At 36.3% G+C, this 19799-nt stretch overlaps 3 protein-coding genes across 3 annotated transcripts in view; 1 reads left to right on the top strand and 2 right to left on the bottom strand.

The window, feature by feature from the left end:
- LOC141389518 (uncharacterized) overlaps nt 1-19092 on the bottom strand; it is a 63038-nt gene extending 43946 nt beyond the window's left edge. The window contains exons 1-2 of the mRNA XM_073961127.1: nt 18879-19092; nt 18771-18815 (exon numbers count right to left, since the gene is read on the bottom strand). Coding sequence (XP_073817228.1) covers nt 18771-18815; nt 18879-18956 — 123 coding nt within the window. The 5' untranslated portion in view covers nt 18957-19092. The remainder of the gene's footprint in view (nt 1-18770; nt 18816-18878) is intronic.
- On the top strand, nt 1912-2471 carry LOC141391247 (sarcocystatin-A-like). The gene is made up of 2 exons (XM_073964159.1): nt 1912-2155; nt 2237-2471. Exons 1-2 carry the CDS (start codon nt 1977-1979, stop codon nt 2421-2423), a joined length of 366 nt encoding a protein of 121 aa, XP_073820260.1. The 5' UTR covers nt 1912-1976; the 3' UTR covers nt 2424-2471.
- LOC141389519 (uncharacterized) lies at nt 5776-6770 on the bottom strand. The gene is made up of 2 exons (XM_073961128.1): nt 6481-6770; nt 5776-6411 (listed from the first exon to the last, which is right to left on the bottom strand). Exons 1-2 carry the CDS (start codon nt 6705-6707, stop codon nt 6216-6218), a joined length of 423 nt encoding a protein of 140 aa, XP_073817229.1. The 5' UTR covers nt 6708-6770; the 3' UTR covers nt 5776-6215.
- Nucleotides 19093-19799: the final 707 nt, after the last annotated feature.

Genomic DNA, 19799 nt, shown 5'->3' with positions numbered 1-19799 from the left:
TGAACAGTTCGACCGCCACATATGGTGACATAGGGGTTTTTTACACCTTTCGGGCTGTTTTCCCAAGAAATATGGACTTGCCCCTGAAAAAACTTTTACCGTCGTAATGGAGGTAGCGAATGCAAATCGCTTCAACAAAAATCAAAGTGATTCGAGAGCAGGTTTTAAAGTGAACTTATCCGAAATTTTGTGTGAGAGGTACCAGAAGGAGTGGACAAATATAGTCCATATTCGAATTTGATCTATATCTGATAAATATATTAGGATGTGCAAAGTATGGATTTCATCGGTCAATTTCAAATTTTTCCGAACATTTTTGAAGTTTTGTGGGGGAGGTACCTGAAGGAGTGGACCGATATAACCCATCTTCGAATTTAAACTATGTTCTGATAAAATATTACGAAGGCCAAATTTTGGACCGAATCGACAGATCCGTTGGACGGTTATCTTGCGGTCCAACCACTACACAAGGTGTCATAGGGGCTTTTTGCACCTTTCCGGCCATTTTCTCAGGAAGTATGGACTTGCACCTGATGAAACTTGTACCATCGTATGGAGGGAAGTGAATAGAAGTTGCTGCAACAAAAATCAAAGCGATTCGAAAGCAAGTCCTAAACTGAACTTATCCGAAATTTTGTGTGAGATTAAGTCCATATTGGAACCTGATCTAAGTCTGGTAGAAATTTCAAGATGTGCAAAGTAAGGACCAAATCGGTTACTTCCTTCAAGAGTTATCGTGCCCACAAAGACAGACGGACAGACGGACGGACATTGCTAGATCTACTCAAAATTGTCTGAAACTGATATCGTACAAACATACTTGGGGTCTAAAACCATTATTTCGATGAGGCACATTTTTGGTCGTATCAAAGTGTAAATACCCTCTTTAGCCTAAAGGCTGAGGGTATAACTAATGAATAAATGAATTATATTTGTAAACAGAGGGTTAAAAAGTTCTGTGCTCTGAAATTCAAATCAGCACACAGTCGATCCACTTGTATGGAGAAAGTGGCCAAAAATATTTAGAGTGTAAAAATCAAACCAATGCGTCGGTTACAGCTTTGTGCTGCATGAGCGTAACATTCTCCCCCTTTCCCCTCTGAAGGGGGTATACGGTAAAAATTGGTTTATGGTGTTAATACAAAATGACATGAACAAAGGCCCCGATTATCTTATGATGCAAAAATGGGCTTAATGGGCTTAAACCCATGACCTTCTTTGGAAAATTATTCTCGAGTTGGGCACTGGTGGGCATCATGACTAAAAGCTTAGGTCAAATTTAAGTTTATGATCGAATTGGCATTACGAAATACACTAAGAAAATATGCAGCTAACTAGAATTCCACAACAGGCTAAAACACTATTTTTTAATTAAAATTAAGCTACCTTCAAAATCCACTATAATATTTTGCTATACATAGTTTCGCGATATTTTGAATATATTTACTTGTACTTAAAATATAGGTTGTACTCACAACAAAAAATATTAGTCAAATGTTCCGACTTTTGAAGCTATTTTTAAGAAGATCGCATTCGAATGAAACTAAAACTAATATATTTTTAAAAATTGAACCTTTTAATCTACAAAGCAACGCATTCACATTAACAAATATCCTAAATAAACTAAAAATCTCTGTAGCAATGTCTATTCACAATATGTGGGACAGGTTATTTGAAATTAATATTATGGCTTATCAGCAGTGCCCTCCTTATCAATAATTCACAGCTAAATGTGAAAGAGGCACAACAAAAATATCATGTGTAAAATAAATTACAACAATAAAGCACCAAGAACTGGTATGTGTGTGTTTGTTACTACATTTTTCTTCAGACAATGAAGAAATAATAAATAGACACATCCATATGTATTGGAAAAAAATGAAACAAGTATAAATAGTTCAGTCGACCAGATGTTAGACATCAGTTTTCATCGAAGATTTGATAAGAACACAACTAGTAGCACGACTTTATTTAAAATGATGAAATTCATGATAATTGCATTTTTAGCCGTATTGGCCATTGCCAAGGCTAATGATGCCAAATTTTGTGCTGGTTGTGTAACAGATGTTAGCGACGAAAGGGGTCTTGAAAGGGCGAAGAACGCAGTTTTAAGATCGTTGAACAAATTGGATGCCGGTGATGGACCCCACTATAAGTAAGGAATTTTTTGAATTTATATTTATTTCTCATATATACTTACGAATTAATTAAATTTTTATTTTGTTTCATTTTGCAGACTTGTGAAAATTAATTCAGCCTCCTCACAAGTCGTACGTGGCCATTTGTTCAGAATAAATGCCGATTTAGTTGATGATGAAAACAATACCGTAACCTGTGATATTAGCATCGTTGAATTCACCGATGTCAACATTACCTTTAATTGCCCCGGCAAACAAGAAGTTTCTAGAACACATAGCTACTAAGTTTGATATTAAATGATAAAGAAAAAAATAAAATTTTACAAAAAGGAAGTCTATATTTTGTTTTGTTACAATTATAAGTTACTTACTAATTTAGCTGGCCCATTACAGAACATTTGTTCCATAGACCGAACTAAGATAAGATCTCCAATTCTCTTTGCTTTTCGCTTCGCTTTCTGGAATACCGCGCCTTTTCATTTCTTCATCCACTTGTATGCTCCATAGAAGCTTAGACCTGCCAATTCTGCGTGCACCGCCATGTGGCATGTATTCATACGCCTTTTTAGCGGGTTCATCATAACTCATTCTCATGATATGGCCTAGCCAACGCAATCGTTGCATCTAGATACGTTTAACTATATTCATGCCTTTGTATAGCTGATATAGCTCGTGGTTCATACGATGTCGATATTCATCGTCAACGCAAATCGGCCCGTAGATCTTTCGAAGAATTTTCCTCTCAAACACACCAAGCACTGTCTTATCTGCTTACGCAAGTAGCCATGCTTCGAAGCCATATATTAGCACGGGTAGTATCAGCGTTTTGTATAGTTTTTTTTTTTGGTTGACGAGATGTGGCTTTGTTTTTAAACTGCTTACTTAAACCATAGTAGCATCTGTTGACCAATACAATTCTTCTTATTTCACAACTGATGTTGTTTGTTGTGTTTATGGCAGTACCAAAGTAGACGAAGTCTTTAACTACCTCGAAATTATAGTTATCAACTTCCACAGTTGGTCCGAGCTCTATGGACGCATAGCGCGTCGACACCATCAATTTGGTCTTTTCGCCGTTTACCGCCAGACCCACTTTCGCAGATTCTGCTTCAACCCTCCTAAAGGTATCAGTAACTTCCTTTACTGCTCGTCCCATGATGTCTATGTCATCAGCATAAGCAAGTAACATGTGGCTATTGGTGTAAATTGTGCCATTTCTTTTGACATTTGCATCTCGTATTACCTTTTCCAGCAAAATGTTGAATAGGTCACACGAAAGGCTGTCTCCTTGTCCGAAACCTCTTTTGGTACCGCAGGGTAAATATCTGGTCAATGGTGGACTTGCCAGGTCTAAAGCCACATTGGTATGGTCCAATTATTTCGTTGACCATTGGCTTTAGTCGTTCGCACAATATCCGTGACACTATCTTATAGGCAATAGGGAGAAGACTTATGCCCCTATAGTTGGAGCATACAGTCTTATCTCCTTTCTTGTTGACAGGACACAGGATGCTCAGGTTCCAATCGTCGGGTACGCATTCTTCCTGCCAGATGGTGCTAACTAGCTGATGCATACACCTTATCAGCGCGTCGCCTCCGGTTTTAAACCGCTCGGCTGGTAAGCCATCGGGCTCCTGCTGCTTTATTATTCTTCAGCCGGTTGATTGCTATTTTCACCTCATCTTGCCCGGGCGGTATACATTCCATACCATCTTCTGGGACTGGATCTGTGGTATCATCGTCTTCGCTACTATTGGATAGCAGCAGGTTTGAAAAATGCTCTTTCCTGAGCACACTATCTGTATCAGTTACCAAATTACCTTGCTGGTCTCTACAGGAGGAGGTGCCTGTACCAAAGCCATCAGTTTGATGCTTCACTCTTTGGTAGAATGTTCGGACTTCATTCTGGCTCGATTTTTTCACACTCCCGCTTTTCCATTTCTCTCTTTTTCTTGCGGAAAAGACGTTTCTCTTCTCTCCTTTTTTCCCGATATCTCTCTCGTGCGCTACGCGTTGCTACTGATTGTAAAGTAGCTCCATATGCCGCATTTTTCTCTTCGGTAGCAGCACGACACTCCTGGTCATACCATAAATTCCTTTGTGGAGGTCTCTGGTTTAAAGTATGGATTTTGCGGCTGTTTGCATGGAGTGGGCAATATTTTGCCATTGTGTTCAGGGGTACCAAGTTGGTGGTTTTCCAGCTTCCAGTGGTACAAAAACCACTGTTTAAGCAGGAATGTCAACTGTTTTAAGATAAAAATCGATACAGACCTATGGTGCGTATGTGGCTGTAGCGATTTTTATCTCGGAACAGTTGGCATCCCTGATTGTGTTGTTATGTTACCGGGACAAGGAGTGCTCTCATTAAGCAATTGGGCTAGTTGAGTGGAATATGCTGAGGTTATCTGTTGTGTTTGCAGCCTATCGATGCCCAACTTCCGCGTTGTATCTGTTCGTGCTTTATTTGCAACGTTTAGACGGGCACGTAGCTTTGCTGCAACAAGGTAGTGGTCCGTGATTAACACTACAACGTGATTAATTTGATTACTTGTTCTTTGATCTGGAGACAGCCAGGTGCCCTTATGAATATCGAGATGATTAAATCTGGTACTGCTAACTACCATGTTTTTTGCAGCTGCAAAGTCTATCAGCCTCATACCAATGTCAGATGTTTCACTGTGGAGACTGAAATTCCCGACTGTTGGGCCTAGAATAATTTTAATGTCATGGGCAGGGCAACGGTCATAAGTTTCTTCTAAGCGCTCGTAAAATATATCTTTGGTCTGTTCGTCCTTGTCTTCAGTGGGAGCATGAGCGCAAATAAAGCTAATGTTGAAGAATTTAGCTTTTAATCGAATTGCAGCGAGGCTTTCATTCACTGGGGTGAAGCTGGAGACCAGATGTTTTAACCTCCGACCAACTACAAATCCGCAACCAAACTCATGCTATGTGTCATGGCAGCTATAATACAGTGCGTCACCTTTAGGTGTTGTTGTGACGCCTTTCCCACTCCATCGTATTTCCTGTATGGCATTAATGTCGGCCTTGTACTTGAATGAACATCTGCCAATGCGTAAACTGCACCTTCTCTATAAAGAGTGCGAACATTTCAGGTGCAGATTCGCAGATCATGTCCTTAAAACGTTTGCGGGGGTCGTCAACATTTGAGGGATTTGTTTTTCTTTTCTTTCGTTTTTTCATAGTACGCTGTTTTTTCTAGGGGAGGGTTACTAACCAGACGCCCAAACCCAAGTTTTTAACGTTCTTACGGGTGAACGCGCGGCACATGTTACCTCACTACCTTTAACGGGTGTTAAAGGCAGTTCCCCCGGTGACACTGCGTGGAGGCCACTGTCCACTTGAGATGAAAGAGGGACCAAGATAAATCCTGGGCTTTGCCATTCCTTGGTATCTTCCATCCCCTACGTCAAGAATACTATATACCCTGATCAAGAATATATATACTTTATAGGGTCTCTGAGGAATATTTCGATGTGTTACAAACGGAATGACAAATTTAATTACACCCTCCATAATATGGTGGAAGGTATAAAAATGTGACTCAAGTATGTTTGGACGAAATTCAAGTATGTTTGATCTAAAATCGAAAATAATATATTAAAATTATCTAGTTTCATGTTTTTTCACGCAATTTTATTCCAAACTAAAGAAAAACTACTCCAAAACCACAAAAGATGCAACAAAATATCTAAAGAAATACGAACTTATCAGCCCATTTAGCCGAAAGAAATATACACCCAACCTATGATAGTAAAATAATAAAAACCGAAACACAAAGTTGGGACCTCCTAATCATCCCAACAACATTTGGTGTAGCATGTTCGTGGAATGAATTTTGTAAACTTTCATCCTTGTCTCACGAACAATAATTTAATTATTGTATCCTGATCAGGAGAACCCTCTTAAGATAAAAAAGTCTAAGGCAAGTTCATCACATGACCTGATCGTACTTCCGTTTTAAATTTTTAAAATCTGTTTGATTTTAATTAAATTTAATTAAATGAAGGTTTTTTTTTACTTAAAATACTAGTTAATACAACTACCACTGATCCTTTATTAGTTCCATGGAAATTCTTTCTCAATTGTTGGTTGACCCTCACAAGCAAATGTAATGCCAGTATTTTTAGTTAGTAAATGCAAAGTTACGGTTACTTTACACTTTTGTTCGGTTTTTTGTTCTTCCGAATTCGAGGATAATTGGGCATCGATGGTGATTACCTGAACCATATCAAATGAATTGGCCGCATCCACTCTGCAATAATAACAAAATTAATACACCATATATTTCCAATTTAAAATAAATTTGTTCACCAGTACTCACTTCATATTAAGATCTTCACCATTTTTACTCATTTTATGCAACAAACGATTTAAAATGATTTCTCCAACTTTCAAATCAATTGGTTCGTCGGGCTTCATTAGAATTTGTAATATCTCAAAACCGCTCAAATCAATTTGATCGAAATTCATGAGATCAGTTAGGACATCACTTTTGGCGACATTTAAGACAGTTGCCGCTAACAACAGAGTTACAAAGATTTTTGACATGTTTGTCCTGAACAATGAACTTTAAAGCACAAATTGAACAGTATTACTAATAGTGCAACTGCTCGCATTTTCTAATTTTATAGTTTCTGTATCAGTTGCGGAAACTACTTTTCAAGTACATTTATCTCAATGTTATACCCTATTAGAATTCTTGAAAAGCATTTAAAGAAATTACTTTTGTTTAAATTGTTTTGTAAATAAACTTTAAAAATGCTTTTTGTAATATATTTATCTTCGTATTAATATTAGTTTATAGTTACAGTCGAACTTCTGTACAAAGTACCTGGTGAAGATGAATAATTATTAGGTTATAGCAGAAATACGCTATAAAGACACTAATTTTGTGGGAATACAAGAGCTAATGTTCTACTGTATATTTTGACGTTTAGTAGAAAAATGTTATATTCATACAAAAGCTTTGTAGTCCCAAAGAAGACTAAATAGAAGCCATTTTGGTAAAATTATGTGGCTAAAACCATCAAAATACCGAAAATCGGTATCGCGGAAAATAACAGAACCAGTTCTAAAACTTTCTGATGAAAAGTTTTGTGTCCCCAAAGAAGACTTACATAATGCCAATCTTCAGCCATTTTGGTGTGATCCTAAAATGGGGGGTACCGGTCCATGGACCTGTACAGACAAATTTCTTTCAAAAAGTTTTGCCATTTCGGTCTGACATTGAGGCTAAAACATTCAATATACCGAAAATAGGGAGGTACATTTCTATAGGTACAATACCTAAACATGGACCTATATAAATTATTATACCATCCACCATATTATGGAGGGTATAATTAAATTTGTCATACTGTTTGTAACGCATCGAAATATTCATGGGAGACCCTATAAAGTATATATATTCTTGATCAGCATAAAATTCTAAGTCAATTTAACCGTGTCCGTTCGACCGTTCGTCTGTTGAAATCAAGGTACATCTCGCAATTCTTAACATAGAGCTTTATAATTTGGTATGGACGTTTCTATTATTCCTAGGCTGTTTGGTATTGGTCCACGTTTTGATATAGCCCCCATAGAACGATACCTCCCGATTTTCGGTATTTTAAAGGTTTTAGCCTCATTATCACACCGAAATCGCTGAATTTTGGTATTCGTCTTCATTAGGGGTATACAATTTTCCACCTATATAGCCTCCATAGAACGGTACCTCCCGTTTTCGGTATTTTAAAGATTAAGGTCTCAATATCCCGCAGAAATGGCTGAAATTTGGTATTTGGTCTTCGATAGGGGTACAAAACTTTACAACTGAAATTTGTCGGTATAGGTCCACGTCTTCATGTAGCCCCTATAGAACGGTACACCCGATGTGGATATAACCCAGCAAAAATTCGGATCTGTTAGTTATGATGTAACACATTACAAAGTAATGTAAACAAAAATAACTACTTATATTACTACTTACTAAGTTATGAGTACGGTGGCACAGAGCGTGTGTGTCCGACAACAAATCAGAGGCTTGTGTGTTCAACGCTCACCGCCGACCGTGTACTTTTTGTTAAAGACAAAAAACAACACTCAATGTTCGTGTGTGTGGCCTAGTGCGTAGTGTACTCGGCTACAAAGCAGAAGTTCGTGTGTTCAAAACCAGCAAAGACCGAATTAAAATAAAAATATGAGGTGTGTTGAAATTGAAAACAAATTCCACCTCAACTGTTCTAAAAATAGAAAATAATATTTTAGCTTATAGCTTATTTTTCAGCTTCCAGTGGCCATAAAATAATTTTATTAATTCAGTGCGACATGCCTTTGTTAAAATAATGGGTTAGTACATAGTTGGTTTTGTAAGAAGTTACGACTACCAAAAAGTGCTATAAAAACCCATTCCTGTCAGGAATTGTCTTTATAGGTCTACGTTTTTATATAGCCCCCATAGAAAGGTACCTCCCGATTTTTGGGATTTGACACTATTTTTTCAACCGATATCTTCTAAAAATCTTCTGCGTATCACCAACCTAAAGTACTCGTAAGTGTTTGTGCAATGCGAATCGCAACCAAGATTTGCTGACGAATTTAAAGAAAAAAATTAAAGGAAATTTATTTTGTCATTCTTCTTTCTTTTTTATACCCTCAGCCTTTAGGCTAAGGAGGGTATATGAGGAAAAGTCAAAATTTTTTAGTTTCCATGAAGCCAAGGTTTGCACTATTATAATACGCGAACTATTGTAGTTTACCAGTAACTATGACTATTGCGGGATTAATTTAGATGTTTTTGTACAAAGCTCAAAAATTTAGCAAAAAAATTTAATTTACGTGGTAGTTACGACCGCGTAAAGGAAAAAACATAGGTAAAAACACGTTGAAGCTAAACAGGTTTTTTACATTGCTATTCGATTTCTGATTAAACCATTCAAATGACGGACATCTGTCCAAAGTAAAAGTAGGAGAATACAAAATGAAGATTACACTTCTAATGTATCACTTTCCAAAATTTCCATTGCATCCCCCTTTTATGGATGCTGACATTTTGAAGCCGGATTTCAGGTGTTTTTTGTATTTTTTATGTAACTGGGACGCGCATTCGGATATTTCGAAAAACCAATTATAGGATTAAAGAACTCGCAATTTCGCATAATCTGATATGTATATTGAGTATGTAGCCCACACAGTAGCAGAGTAATCTACTGCCAAAGGCCAAAATTTAGTGCGATATTTTTTCTAAAAACCCTATTTTTTGGGAACAGTATTTACAATATCGTTTTGAGTGTGCTGGTACCTCGCGATATTTTAGTTTTTCGCCGATCCGGATCATATGAATCACAGATCGTAAAAATCCATCTACTAGAACGGCGGAAATGGCTACTGCAAAAATTGAAAAATTTGCGAAAAATGTTTTTGTAAATATCGCGGATTAAATCGCGTTTTCTGTGGATCGTTTCCTTTTCAATGAAGAAACTGACACATCACTCGATTTTTTGCGAAAACAGTGGTTTAAAAAATTTAGTGCCATGGGAGCTTTATCCGATTTATCCCAAAAATAGTGTGTGATGCTACATCCACGGTTCTTGATGGATTTTATCGAAATAGGTTTAGATCGATGTATTTGTTCATGGATGATAGTGAAATCGGATGCGCATAAAAAGTGTATGCACTTTGTGCAAATTATAAGCGTTATACAGTTTGTTGCACACTAAACTGCAGATGATGCTACATCTTAGCGGCCAAAGTAAATCCTAGCAAATGTGTACAAATTAAAAGAGAAGAATTCGATGTGTTGTTAAACCGCATGCGCATCAAGTGATTTTGAGGATTTCGCGACTTACACGCATTTCAAAAAGAACATTACTCGATACAGTTTTATTTCAAGAGTATACCCCATTAAAAGGAACCCAATATTTGAAAGATACCCATATCTTCCGCTAGATGTTAGTGTGTATTCGAGAAGTGATTAGAATAAAAAATTCGATTTTTTGCGTGAAATTTCTCTAAAATAGAAGAATAACTCCGACAAATTTTTCCTACATTTTTTCAACTAACTCACAAAATAAATTTTAATAAATATTTTCTCTTACAAAAATTTTATAAATTTCCTCAATATATCTTTTTGTTTTTGCTATAATATGGAAACCATTAAACGGATTTGTATAGTTTTGGTTTCATTTGAATCATCGCGATGTTTAGATTACGTACATATTTTTTTTTTAAATATTTTTAGTATGCGTAAACAGCTTGAATTTTATTAAAACAAGTTGCAAAGTACCAATTTTTTTAACTCTTTCTCAATTTCCGCGAAAACTTAAAAATTTTTCACTAATGTTATGGGGCCTCAGTAATCATATATTACGTAGGGAGCCCCTAATTAAGAGAGTTTCTCAATATAATGATTAGAGTCTTTTAAAGATTTTTTTCTTTTTATCAGAATTGAAACCGCCATAACTTTTGCGCGCAACAACCAAAATTAGTATCTCGAACAGATTTAAGAAGGATTTTTTCCCCAATCTATGTACCAAAAATCTTTCATGTAGCTTAAAAAAAAAATTTAATTTTTTTTTATGGAAAACTAAAAAATTTTGTCTTTTCTTCATATACACTTTGATACGATGAAAATGTGCCTCATCGAAATAATGGTTTTAGACCCCAAGTATGTTTGGACGAAATGTGTTTCAGACAATTTGGAGTCGATTGAGCAATGTCCATCCGTCTGTCTGTCTGTCCTGCTGGCTGGAGCGCACGATAACTCTCGAACGGATGAACCGATTTGGTTCAAATTTTGGCTTTCGTAATATTTTGCCTAAACTTAGTTTAAGTTCGAAGATTAGCTACATCGGTCCACTCCTTCCGGTACCTCCCCCACAAAAGTCCGAAAATGTTCGGAAAGTTTGTGCGCACGATAACTCTTGAAGGGAGTGACAGATTTGGTCCATACTTTGTATAGCGTAAACTTTCTACCTGATTAATATGAGGTTCCAATATGGTCTCAATTGGTCCTCTCCTTCGGGCACCCCCCACACAAAATTTCGGAAAAGTTCAGTTTAGGGCCATCTCTCGAATCGCTTTGATTTTTGGTTTAGCAACTTGTATTCACTGCTCTCCATACGACGGTGCAAGTTTCATCAGGGGCAAGGCCATACTTCCTGAGAAAATAGCATAAAAGTAGCAAAAAACCCCTATGACACCGTGTGAGGTGGTGGAGCGCAAGATAACTCTCGAACGGATCTGCCGATTCGATCAAAAATATGGCCTTAGTAATATTTTGTCCAAACATAGTTTAAGTTTGAAGATAAGCTATATCGGTCAACTCCTTCAGGTACCTCCCCCACAAAAGTTAAAAAAATTTCGGAATAATTATTCGTATGGTAACTCTTGAAGGGAGTGGCCGAATTCGTCTGTACTTTACACATCCTAATATATCTGCCAGATATAGATCAGATTCAAATATGGACTATATTTGTCCACTCCATCCGGTACCTCCCACACAAAATTTCGGATAAGTTCACTTTAAGACCTAATATCGAATCACTTTGATTTTTGTTGAAGCAACTTGCATTCGCTGCCTCAATTACGATGGTAAAAGTTTTTTTAGGGGCAAGTCCATACTTCTTGAGCAAACAGCCCGAAGAGTGTAAAAACCCCCTATGGCACCATATGTTGGCTGGACATCCATAACGGTCAATGTCGATCCATTCCTTTCAGTATCTCCTCCGCAAAACTTTTGATCTTTAATCCTTATCAACATTTTTGTCGGTTCAAACGCCCAAAATTTTTAAAACCCCCTAAATACATACGATTTTTGGGATTTAATATACGCAGGCTGAGGGTATATCTCTGTCGGCAAAGCCGACTGATACTTTTTTACTTGTTGTTTCTTCTATTTGTTGTCTTTGATTTTTACCCATTTTGTTTTCTTTTCTGATTTGTTAAATTATTCCTTATGTTGTAGTGCTTGTATACTGGTTCCATTCACATTCTTCATTTCACTTCCCAGCAAAAATTTGGTAAGCACATGTCATTACTTCCTCCATTACCTGGTAATGAGTACTCATTACCCTCCGCATTATCAGGCAGTACATATAAGACAGTTTACACATAACTAATTACTTCCTCACTTACTACTTACTTACTAAGTAGTGAGTGCGGTGGCACAGAGCTAATGTGTCTGACTACCAATTCTAGGGTCGTGTGTTCAAAGCTCACCGGCGGCATGGGAGTTTTTGTTCACAAAAATACGAAGAATTGTTGATGTAATGGATGCTTTTAAACAACCTTTAGTGTTCGTACGAGTAGACTTGTGTTAATGTGTTTGGCTACAAATCAGAAGTTCGTGTGTTCAAAACCGGGAGCGAGCGAAATAAAAGAAAAGAAACAAAGCAATGTGTGGGGTGTGTTTTTATATTATTTCACCTCAATTGTTTTAAAAATAGATGATATGCTTTTTAGCTTTTTTCGACTACCGGTATGTGGTTAAATATGCACTTAACAAGTGAGAAAAGGCTATAGTCGGTACGGGGCCGACTATGTGATACCCTACACCACTACCTCTGCGCATAATCTTTTCACTCGAAAACATTTCCTTTAGGGAGATACGAAAGTTTTCACCTATCTTGCTTTTATACCAAATGACTTAAGGCGAACTGAACCAAAATAATTAATATTTAATTTTATATTTGACTACTATCGACATCACCAACATCAATATGCTTCTATATCTGTGAGAAAATTTCATGATGATCCGATCAAACTTCAGTAGTGTGATTGCAGAAAAAGTGGAAAAAGGGATGTATTACCGACTATTGCGATATCTTTATTATTTGACCACCTACGCCAATCTACATTGCATAAATTTAATAATGGGATTTTCTACTTTTTTGTCAGGCTTTGCTTTTAGATGGTCCCCAACCAATGGTGTGATATTCGTCATTATTATTAAAATCGCAAAAATGAAAATGTGGGTTTTATTTGCGACTATGGTGATATCTCTGTTGTTTGACCACCTATGACAACCTACATAACATAGTCGTAAAGGTGATATTTTCTACTTTCCTTGGTTTCCAGGTTTTGCTTTTTATATAGACGCTGAGATATTTGCTTTGGAATAAAATGTTGACTTTTTCTCCAAATATATTTTTTTCTCATTCCGACCCCGGATAATATTTATCCGACCATCACCAAAATCAATAGGCTTCTTTCTCTATGAGACCTCCATTAACCCTCGAAATTTCGTGACAATCCGATTCAAATTGCGACCTATAGCATGATTTCCAAAAAATGGAAAAATGGAATGTATTACCGACTATTGCAATATCTCCGTTAGTTGGTCACCTCGCCGACCTAGTTTACATCATTGTAAAGATGGGATCTTCTACTATTACAGTCAGGCTTTGTTTTTGGAAAGTCTGCAACCAAAGCTGTGATATTCGTTATTATAATTAAAATCGGAAAAAAGAAAAGTTGGGTTTTATTTGCGACTATGGTGATATCTGTGTTGTTTGATGATACGAGAACCTACTTTATATCATTAGAAAGGTTATACTTCCTACATCTATTGTCAGGTTTTGCTTTTGGTATACCCCATATAGAAGCTGAGATATTCGCTCATTACGACCCCTAAATATTATCCGACCATCACCAAAATCAATAGGCTTCTTCCTCTGTGAGATCCCCATTAACCCTCAAAATGTCGTGATGATCCCATCAAAAATGCGACCTGTAGCGTGATTTCCAAAAAATTGATAAATGGGATGTATTACCGACTGTTGCGATATCTCCGTTATTTGGTCACCTACGGCTACCTAGTTTGCATCATTGTAAAGATGGAATCCACATACATTTTTTGACCATTCCGACCCCTAAATATTATCCGCCCGGGACCCCCATCAACGTCCAAAATTTCGTCACGATCCGATCAAAATTGCGACCTGTAGCGTGATTATACGTGCCATTTGTATCAAAGTTATGTAGAATATGTATATGAGAATTATGTGGAACCAAATCAAAAATTTTAGTAACAATCGAGTGATCGGGGTTCGGAAGAATAATATATTATTCGCCTGCACTAACAACAAGCGAAACATAATACAAATTCGGGGAAAGATCGCCGAGATGCATAGCAGAAGATTCGTTGTAGCGATTGATAGTAAACAATAATTGTAGAGAATCGTCTACAAATGGCAAATTACTCGCGTGGGTGAATTTTATATAAAAATTCGCTAAAAGATCGCCAGAAAGAAGCGCAGAAGAATAATGTAATAAAACAAATGTTTGCAGAGAATTAATAAATAAAAAGCAGCAAAATTTGTATCTGCTTTGTTTGGTGGTGTACCCTCAGCCTGTATGGATTGAGCTTTTTTATTAGACTAGCATACGAAAAACATAATATCGCTGTAAAGAGGGCCACTAGGAAATCCTTCCACAAGGATTGGACAGATAGGGCCCAACTTTGAACATAAACTATGTTTCGACAATATTTAGAGATCCAAAATTTGGACCAAATCGGTTTTTTAGAGAATATTTTCGAACTTCGAGAATTATCTTGCTCTCCAACCACTACACACGGTGTCATAGGGGTTTTTTTGTACATTTCAGTCTATTTTCTCAGGAAGTAGTGGCTTGCCCCCAATGAAACTTCTAGCGTCGTATGGAGCGCAGTGAATACAAGTTCCTAAAACAAATCAAAGCGATTCGAGAACAGGTCCTAAACTGAACTTATCCCAAATAACCCATCTTCGAACTTATACTCAATACAAGGACAAATTATGTAAATTTTTTCAACGCAGGTCTATAATTTATAATGAATTTTTCAAGATCCTCGCCAAAATCTTGGATCGAAGATAGCCGTGGACGTCCCTCGAATTTTGATATGCAATATGATATACCCATGGTATAAATATATATCGTCGGTGTCATGCTTAAGTGTTCCAAACGCCATTTTTGAGATAGGGTTTTTCGGTATGCTCTTTCTGAATTTCTAGTCGGCTTTCTCCTATCTGCTCTAGTTTCCCAGATATCCACGCCTCGACGGGAAAGCATAAACTTTTTTCAGTTATGAAATTAATATTTTAAAAACTTACAAGTTCAAAAACACATTTAAAATATCAGAATTTCAATTTTCGATTTAGAAGTATTTAATTTATTGGGGCAAAGATGGAAAATTTTTTTGTCACTTTGTTCCATGTGATTTACAATATTTCACATTTGTGTCATAAGTGAGGATATGGAACAAATCGACAAAAATTTTTTTTTTAAATCTCTATAACTTTTATAGTCCAATACATATTCCTCTAAATTTTTGCAAATATGTTCTATACACTATTATCAATATTTCAAGTCAAAAATATAAATATTTGCTTTAGCCAGCTCTACACAGTTGTAACCCAAAACATTAAAATGCGATTATCTCAAAACAGGCAAATGGCGTATGGAACACTTAAGCATGACACCGACGATATATGGGAAAATATATATGGGAGATATATCCAAATCTGAATCGATTTCGATATAAGTTGGCACATATATTTTTAGACCGCATTCAGTCGCACATTCCAAGTTTCATCGAAATCGGATGTATATAGCGTGTTTGGTGCAGCAAATACGTGGAATCGGCCTAAAATATATATGGGGGCTATATCCAAATCTGAACCGATTATCACCAAAAGCAATAGCGTTCTTGCTATTGCTAAACAAATTATATTCCCCAGTTTTCAGCTGAATCGGACAATAAATGCGAACTGTACGTTGCGAACGGACGGACAGATGAGCATGCATAAATCGACTCAGAAAGTGATTCTATATATATCCCTAGAAGGAACTATGGGTCTATCTCTTTTCCTTATGCATGTTGCATACAAATGCACTAACACATAATACCCCTTACCTTATAAAAACACAACAAAATATTTCTGGTGGCCAGGATAACGGAAACCTGGGTAAAAACCTTAAAATAGGGTATTGCGCTATATCTCGATAACAAGAGCAGATAGACAAAAACCGCTTCCACAATTGAAAATATCTCGACAATTTGAGTTAGAAACACAAAACAAGTAAAAAAGTGTCAGTCGGCTTTGCCGACAGAGATATACCCTCAGCCAATATGAATTGGAACTATCATCTACGGACAGATCGAATATATTTAGGGTCTTTTCAGAATTTTGTGGCACTTTTTGGACATGTGAACTTGCCGACAAACATGTGGATTAGTATTAAAGTTCAAAAGTTTTGCAGAGGAGGGGATGGACCGATATAGTGTATTACGGAAGTAGAGTCATATCTTTTCGATAGATATCGCGCCCACTAGTCGTTTCAGTGGGTTATCGTACACCTGTTGGGCCATTATGCCAGGAAGCATGGACTTGTCCACGGAAAACATAATATGGCTGTAAACAGGACCACAAAGAACATCATCGGTATAAATTTCCAAAGGGAGCAGACCCTAAACTGCACTTGGACACAAATGTTGAACTTTTGTGGGGAAGGTATCGTAAGAAGAGGACCGATATGGGCCACTTTAGAAGTTAAACTAAATTTGAACACAATAAGACGAAGGCCAAACTTTGGACCAAATCGTTTTATCAGTTCGGAATTTATTGTGATCTTCAGCCATATGGTGCCATAGGGGTTTTTTACAACTTTCGGGCTGTTTTCCCAAGAAGTATGGACTTGCCACCGACTTACCGTCGTAATTGAAACAGCGATTGCAAGTTTTTTTCAACTGAAATCAAAGTTAGTCAAGAGCAAGTCTTAAAGTGAATTTATCCAAAATTTTTTGTGGGAGGTAACCGAAGGAATGGACAAATTTGGTCAATGTTCAAACCTGGTCTATATCTGGTAGATATATTAGTGTGGACCAAATAGACCTTGAAGAGTTATCGTGCCCACAATTTTTCCGAACATTTTTGAACTTTTGTGGGGGATGTAACTGAAGGAGTGAACTGATATGCATTATCTTGGAACTTAAACTAAGTTTGGATAAAATATTATGAAGCCCAAATTTTGGATCGAATCGTCAGATCCGTTCGACACACGGTGTCATAGGGGTTTTTTTAACCTATCAGGCTATTTTCTCAGGAAGTATGGTTTTGCCCCTGATGAAACTTGTACCGTCGTATGGCGGGCCCTGAATACAAGTTGTTGCAACAAAAATCAAAACGATTCGAGAGCAGGTCCTAAACTGAACTTTTCCGACATTTTGTGTGGGTACCGATTGAGTCCATATTGGAACCTCATCTAAGTTTGGTAGAAATTTCACGAGTTATCGTGCGCACAAATTTTCCGAACTTTTGTGGGGGAGGTACCGAAAGGAATGGTCCGATATAATCCATCTTCGAACTTAAACTAAGTTTGGACAAAATATTGCGAAAGCTAAATTTTGGACCAACTCGGTTCATCCGTTCGAGAGTTATCGTGCGCACCAGCCAGACAGACGGACGGACATTGCTAAATCGACTCCAAATTGTCTGAAACACATTTCGTCCAAACATACTTGAGGTCCAAAACCATTTTTTCGATTCTAGACCCTACTCAACTTATTTTTACCTTAATAACACTGTGCAACATTTTTGAGCCAATCGCGTGCAAACAACTTCTGTCCAGAATTTTATGAAAGTAGATGGCCAGTAGGCAAAAAACATATTTGGGTTTTGTTTTCTTAGATCGGGTTCGGTTTTTATGGCCTCATCTAAACATGGTTAAAGAACGAATTTTTAAAACAAATCGGGACTGTATCTCTGAGACCAATACGAATCTTGTTTTGACATCTGCAGCAAACTTGTAGATAAGAGCAAGAAGAAAATATTTGGAGGAATAGTGAACTCGAAAAACTGCATTTATTCCCTCAAATTTTATAATATTCCCACAATTTTATAATTTTATAATATATCTAAACCTGTTACCTTTCGGGAAAATATTCTCTAGAATGTAATACACAACTCTTCAGAACATTATATTGTTGTAAAATGCCTCTATCGCCTTGTTTAGAGGAAATTTTTCAACAACAATTTGGTAAATATTTCAATAATTCATTGAAATCCCCAACATCAGAATAAACAGCCTGTGTGAACATAAGTTTTGTAAAAGGTATGTTATGAAATACCCCTTAAACAACGTATAATAACCATTTTAGAGTTTCAGAATGTTCTGATGAATTGATGGTCACATTATTTGGAAAATTTTTAAAATGGTTACTTGTTTCAACTCCCAACTGTTACTGACCAGAATTTCAGAAATTATGTAAACTTTTCTATATTTTAACGATTTTGTTGCGCTAGATGCAGTTTTTCCTAGTTCATCTGTTTGACACATAAGTTCTACTATGTACTTTAGGGCTACAATATTGCTGAAGACTGCAAAGCAAAATTTTTATTAGTTTCGGAGATAAAGGTCCGATCACTGGAAAAAGGCTCATTTTAGGTCGGTTTAGATGAGACTATAAAATATAAACCCGATCTAAGAACACAAAACCCAATTAAGGTTTTTGTAGTCTCAATATGTACTTTCACAAAATGTCCATTAGAAGTTGTTTCCATTTCCAGTGTTGCACAGTGTAATTTTAATATGCTAGAATTAATGAAAAAATTTCACATTAAATTACTTTCTGCATTTATTGCTGTTACTTACATCTGTTAGACATGATGGTGGTACCGAAAACACACATAAAGTTCGCTAGAAAAAACGCATATTGGTATCAATTTTTGTAATTTAATCATATTTCCGAACAGAACTTACAACTCCCGTTATAATAATGCAAAATATTGCCACAATTAATAACAATCGGTTTGTCACTGAAAACATATTTTTTATCATTTAATTTTATTTTAACTTTTGTTTTGTGTTCATAACAAAGTGTTAACACCACTAGAATAGTTTTGAAACTGAATCTAAATATGACAAATACAACGGATATGAGAGAAACAAAATAAAACTTTCTCATTCATTGTTTGACATCGGACAAAAAATGAAAATTTATGCAAGTGAAATATGAATTGTTCAAAATCAAAAACTCGTAACAAAACATCATCATCATCTTCCTCATCAGATACATATGTACGTACATACATACCATTTTTATTTATTTTCCATTTCACTATTGGCCGGAAGGGAAATTGTGTTGGACTGCACTCTAGACTCATTCATAATGTATTTTTCAATACCGCAACGAGTTGTTCTGGTCGTACTGTTTGGGATGTTATCGTAAAAATTTAATTGTTCCAGTTGGCGGAACTTATTTGACTTGTTTATAAAATGTTCGTATATTAAAAATTAAATATAGCACACTAAAATGTATATTTCATAGTGAAAAAAAAACGATGCTTATACAAATTGTACATTAAATCTAGGGAAACTGTTAAAACGAAGAATATATTCCTACTTATTTTTATAGCATCAAACAGATCAGAATCCGACGTTTAAGCTGAGCAAATAAATTAAATAAAAATCTACAAAAATTAATTACCAAGAATTGAACAGACTCAAATAAGAACTGTTAATTTGTATGCTAAATAAAATAAATTTCAATGATGGGAATTCGCTCAGGTTTGTACAGAGCTATGAAAACCTGAAGCCATAAAAGTTTTAACAATTTGTGATGACGTCACTATAATGTACAAAACAAAAAGCTGTATTATAAATAAAGGTAACTACAGACTA

This window comes from Musca autumnalis, unplaced genomic scaffold (genome assembly GCF_047663935.1).
Source record: "Musca autumnalis isolate F117 unplaced genomic scaffold, ASM4766393v1 scaffold_1, whole genome shotgun sequence".
NCBI classification, from domain to species: Eukaryota; Metazoa; Arthropoda; class Insecta; order Diptera; family Muscidae; genus Musca; species Musca autumnalis.
This window is presented reverse-complemented; position numbering and strand designations above follow the sequence as displayed.

Bases quoted from the DNA above. Each gene is read 5' to 3' on its own strand.
- LOC141391247 (XM_073964159.1), top strand. From the start codon at position 1,977: ATGATGAAATTCATGATAATTGCATTTTTAGCCGTATTGGCCATTGCC. The intron at 2,156-2,236 runs GTAAGGAATTTT...TTCATTTTGCAG, and splicing joins GGTGATGGACCCCACTATAA to ACTTGTGAAAATTAATTCAG.
- LOC141389519 (XM_073961128.1), bottom strand. From the start codon at position 6,707: ATGTCAAAAATCTTTGTAACTCTGTTGTTAGCGGCAACTGTCTTAAAT. The intron at 6,412-6,480 runs GTGAGTACTGGT...TTATTATTGCAG, and splicing joins GGTGAAGATCTTAATATGAA to AGTGGATGCGGCCAATTCAT.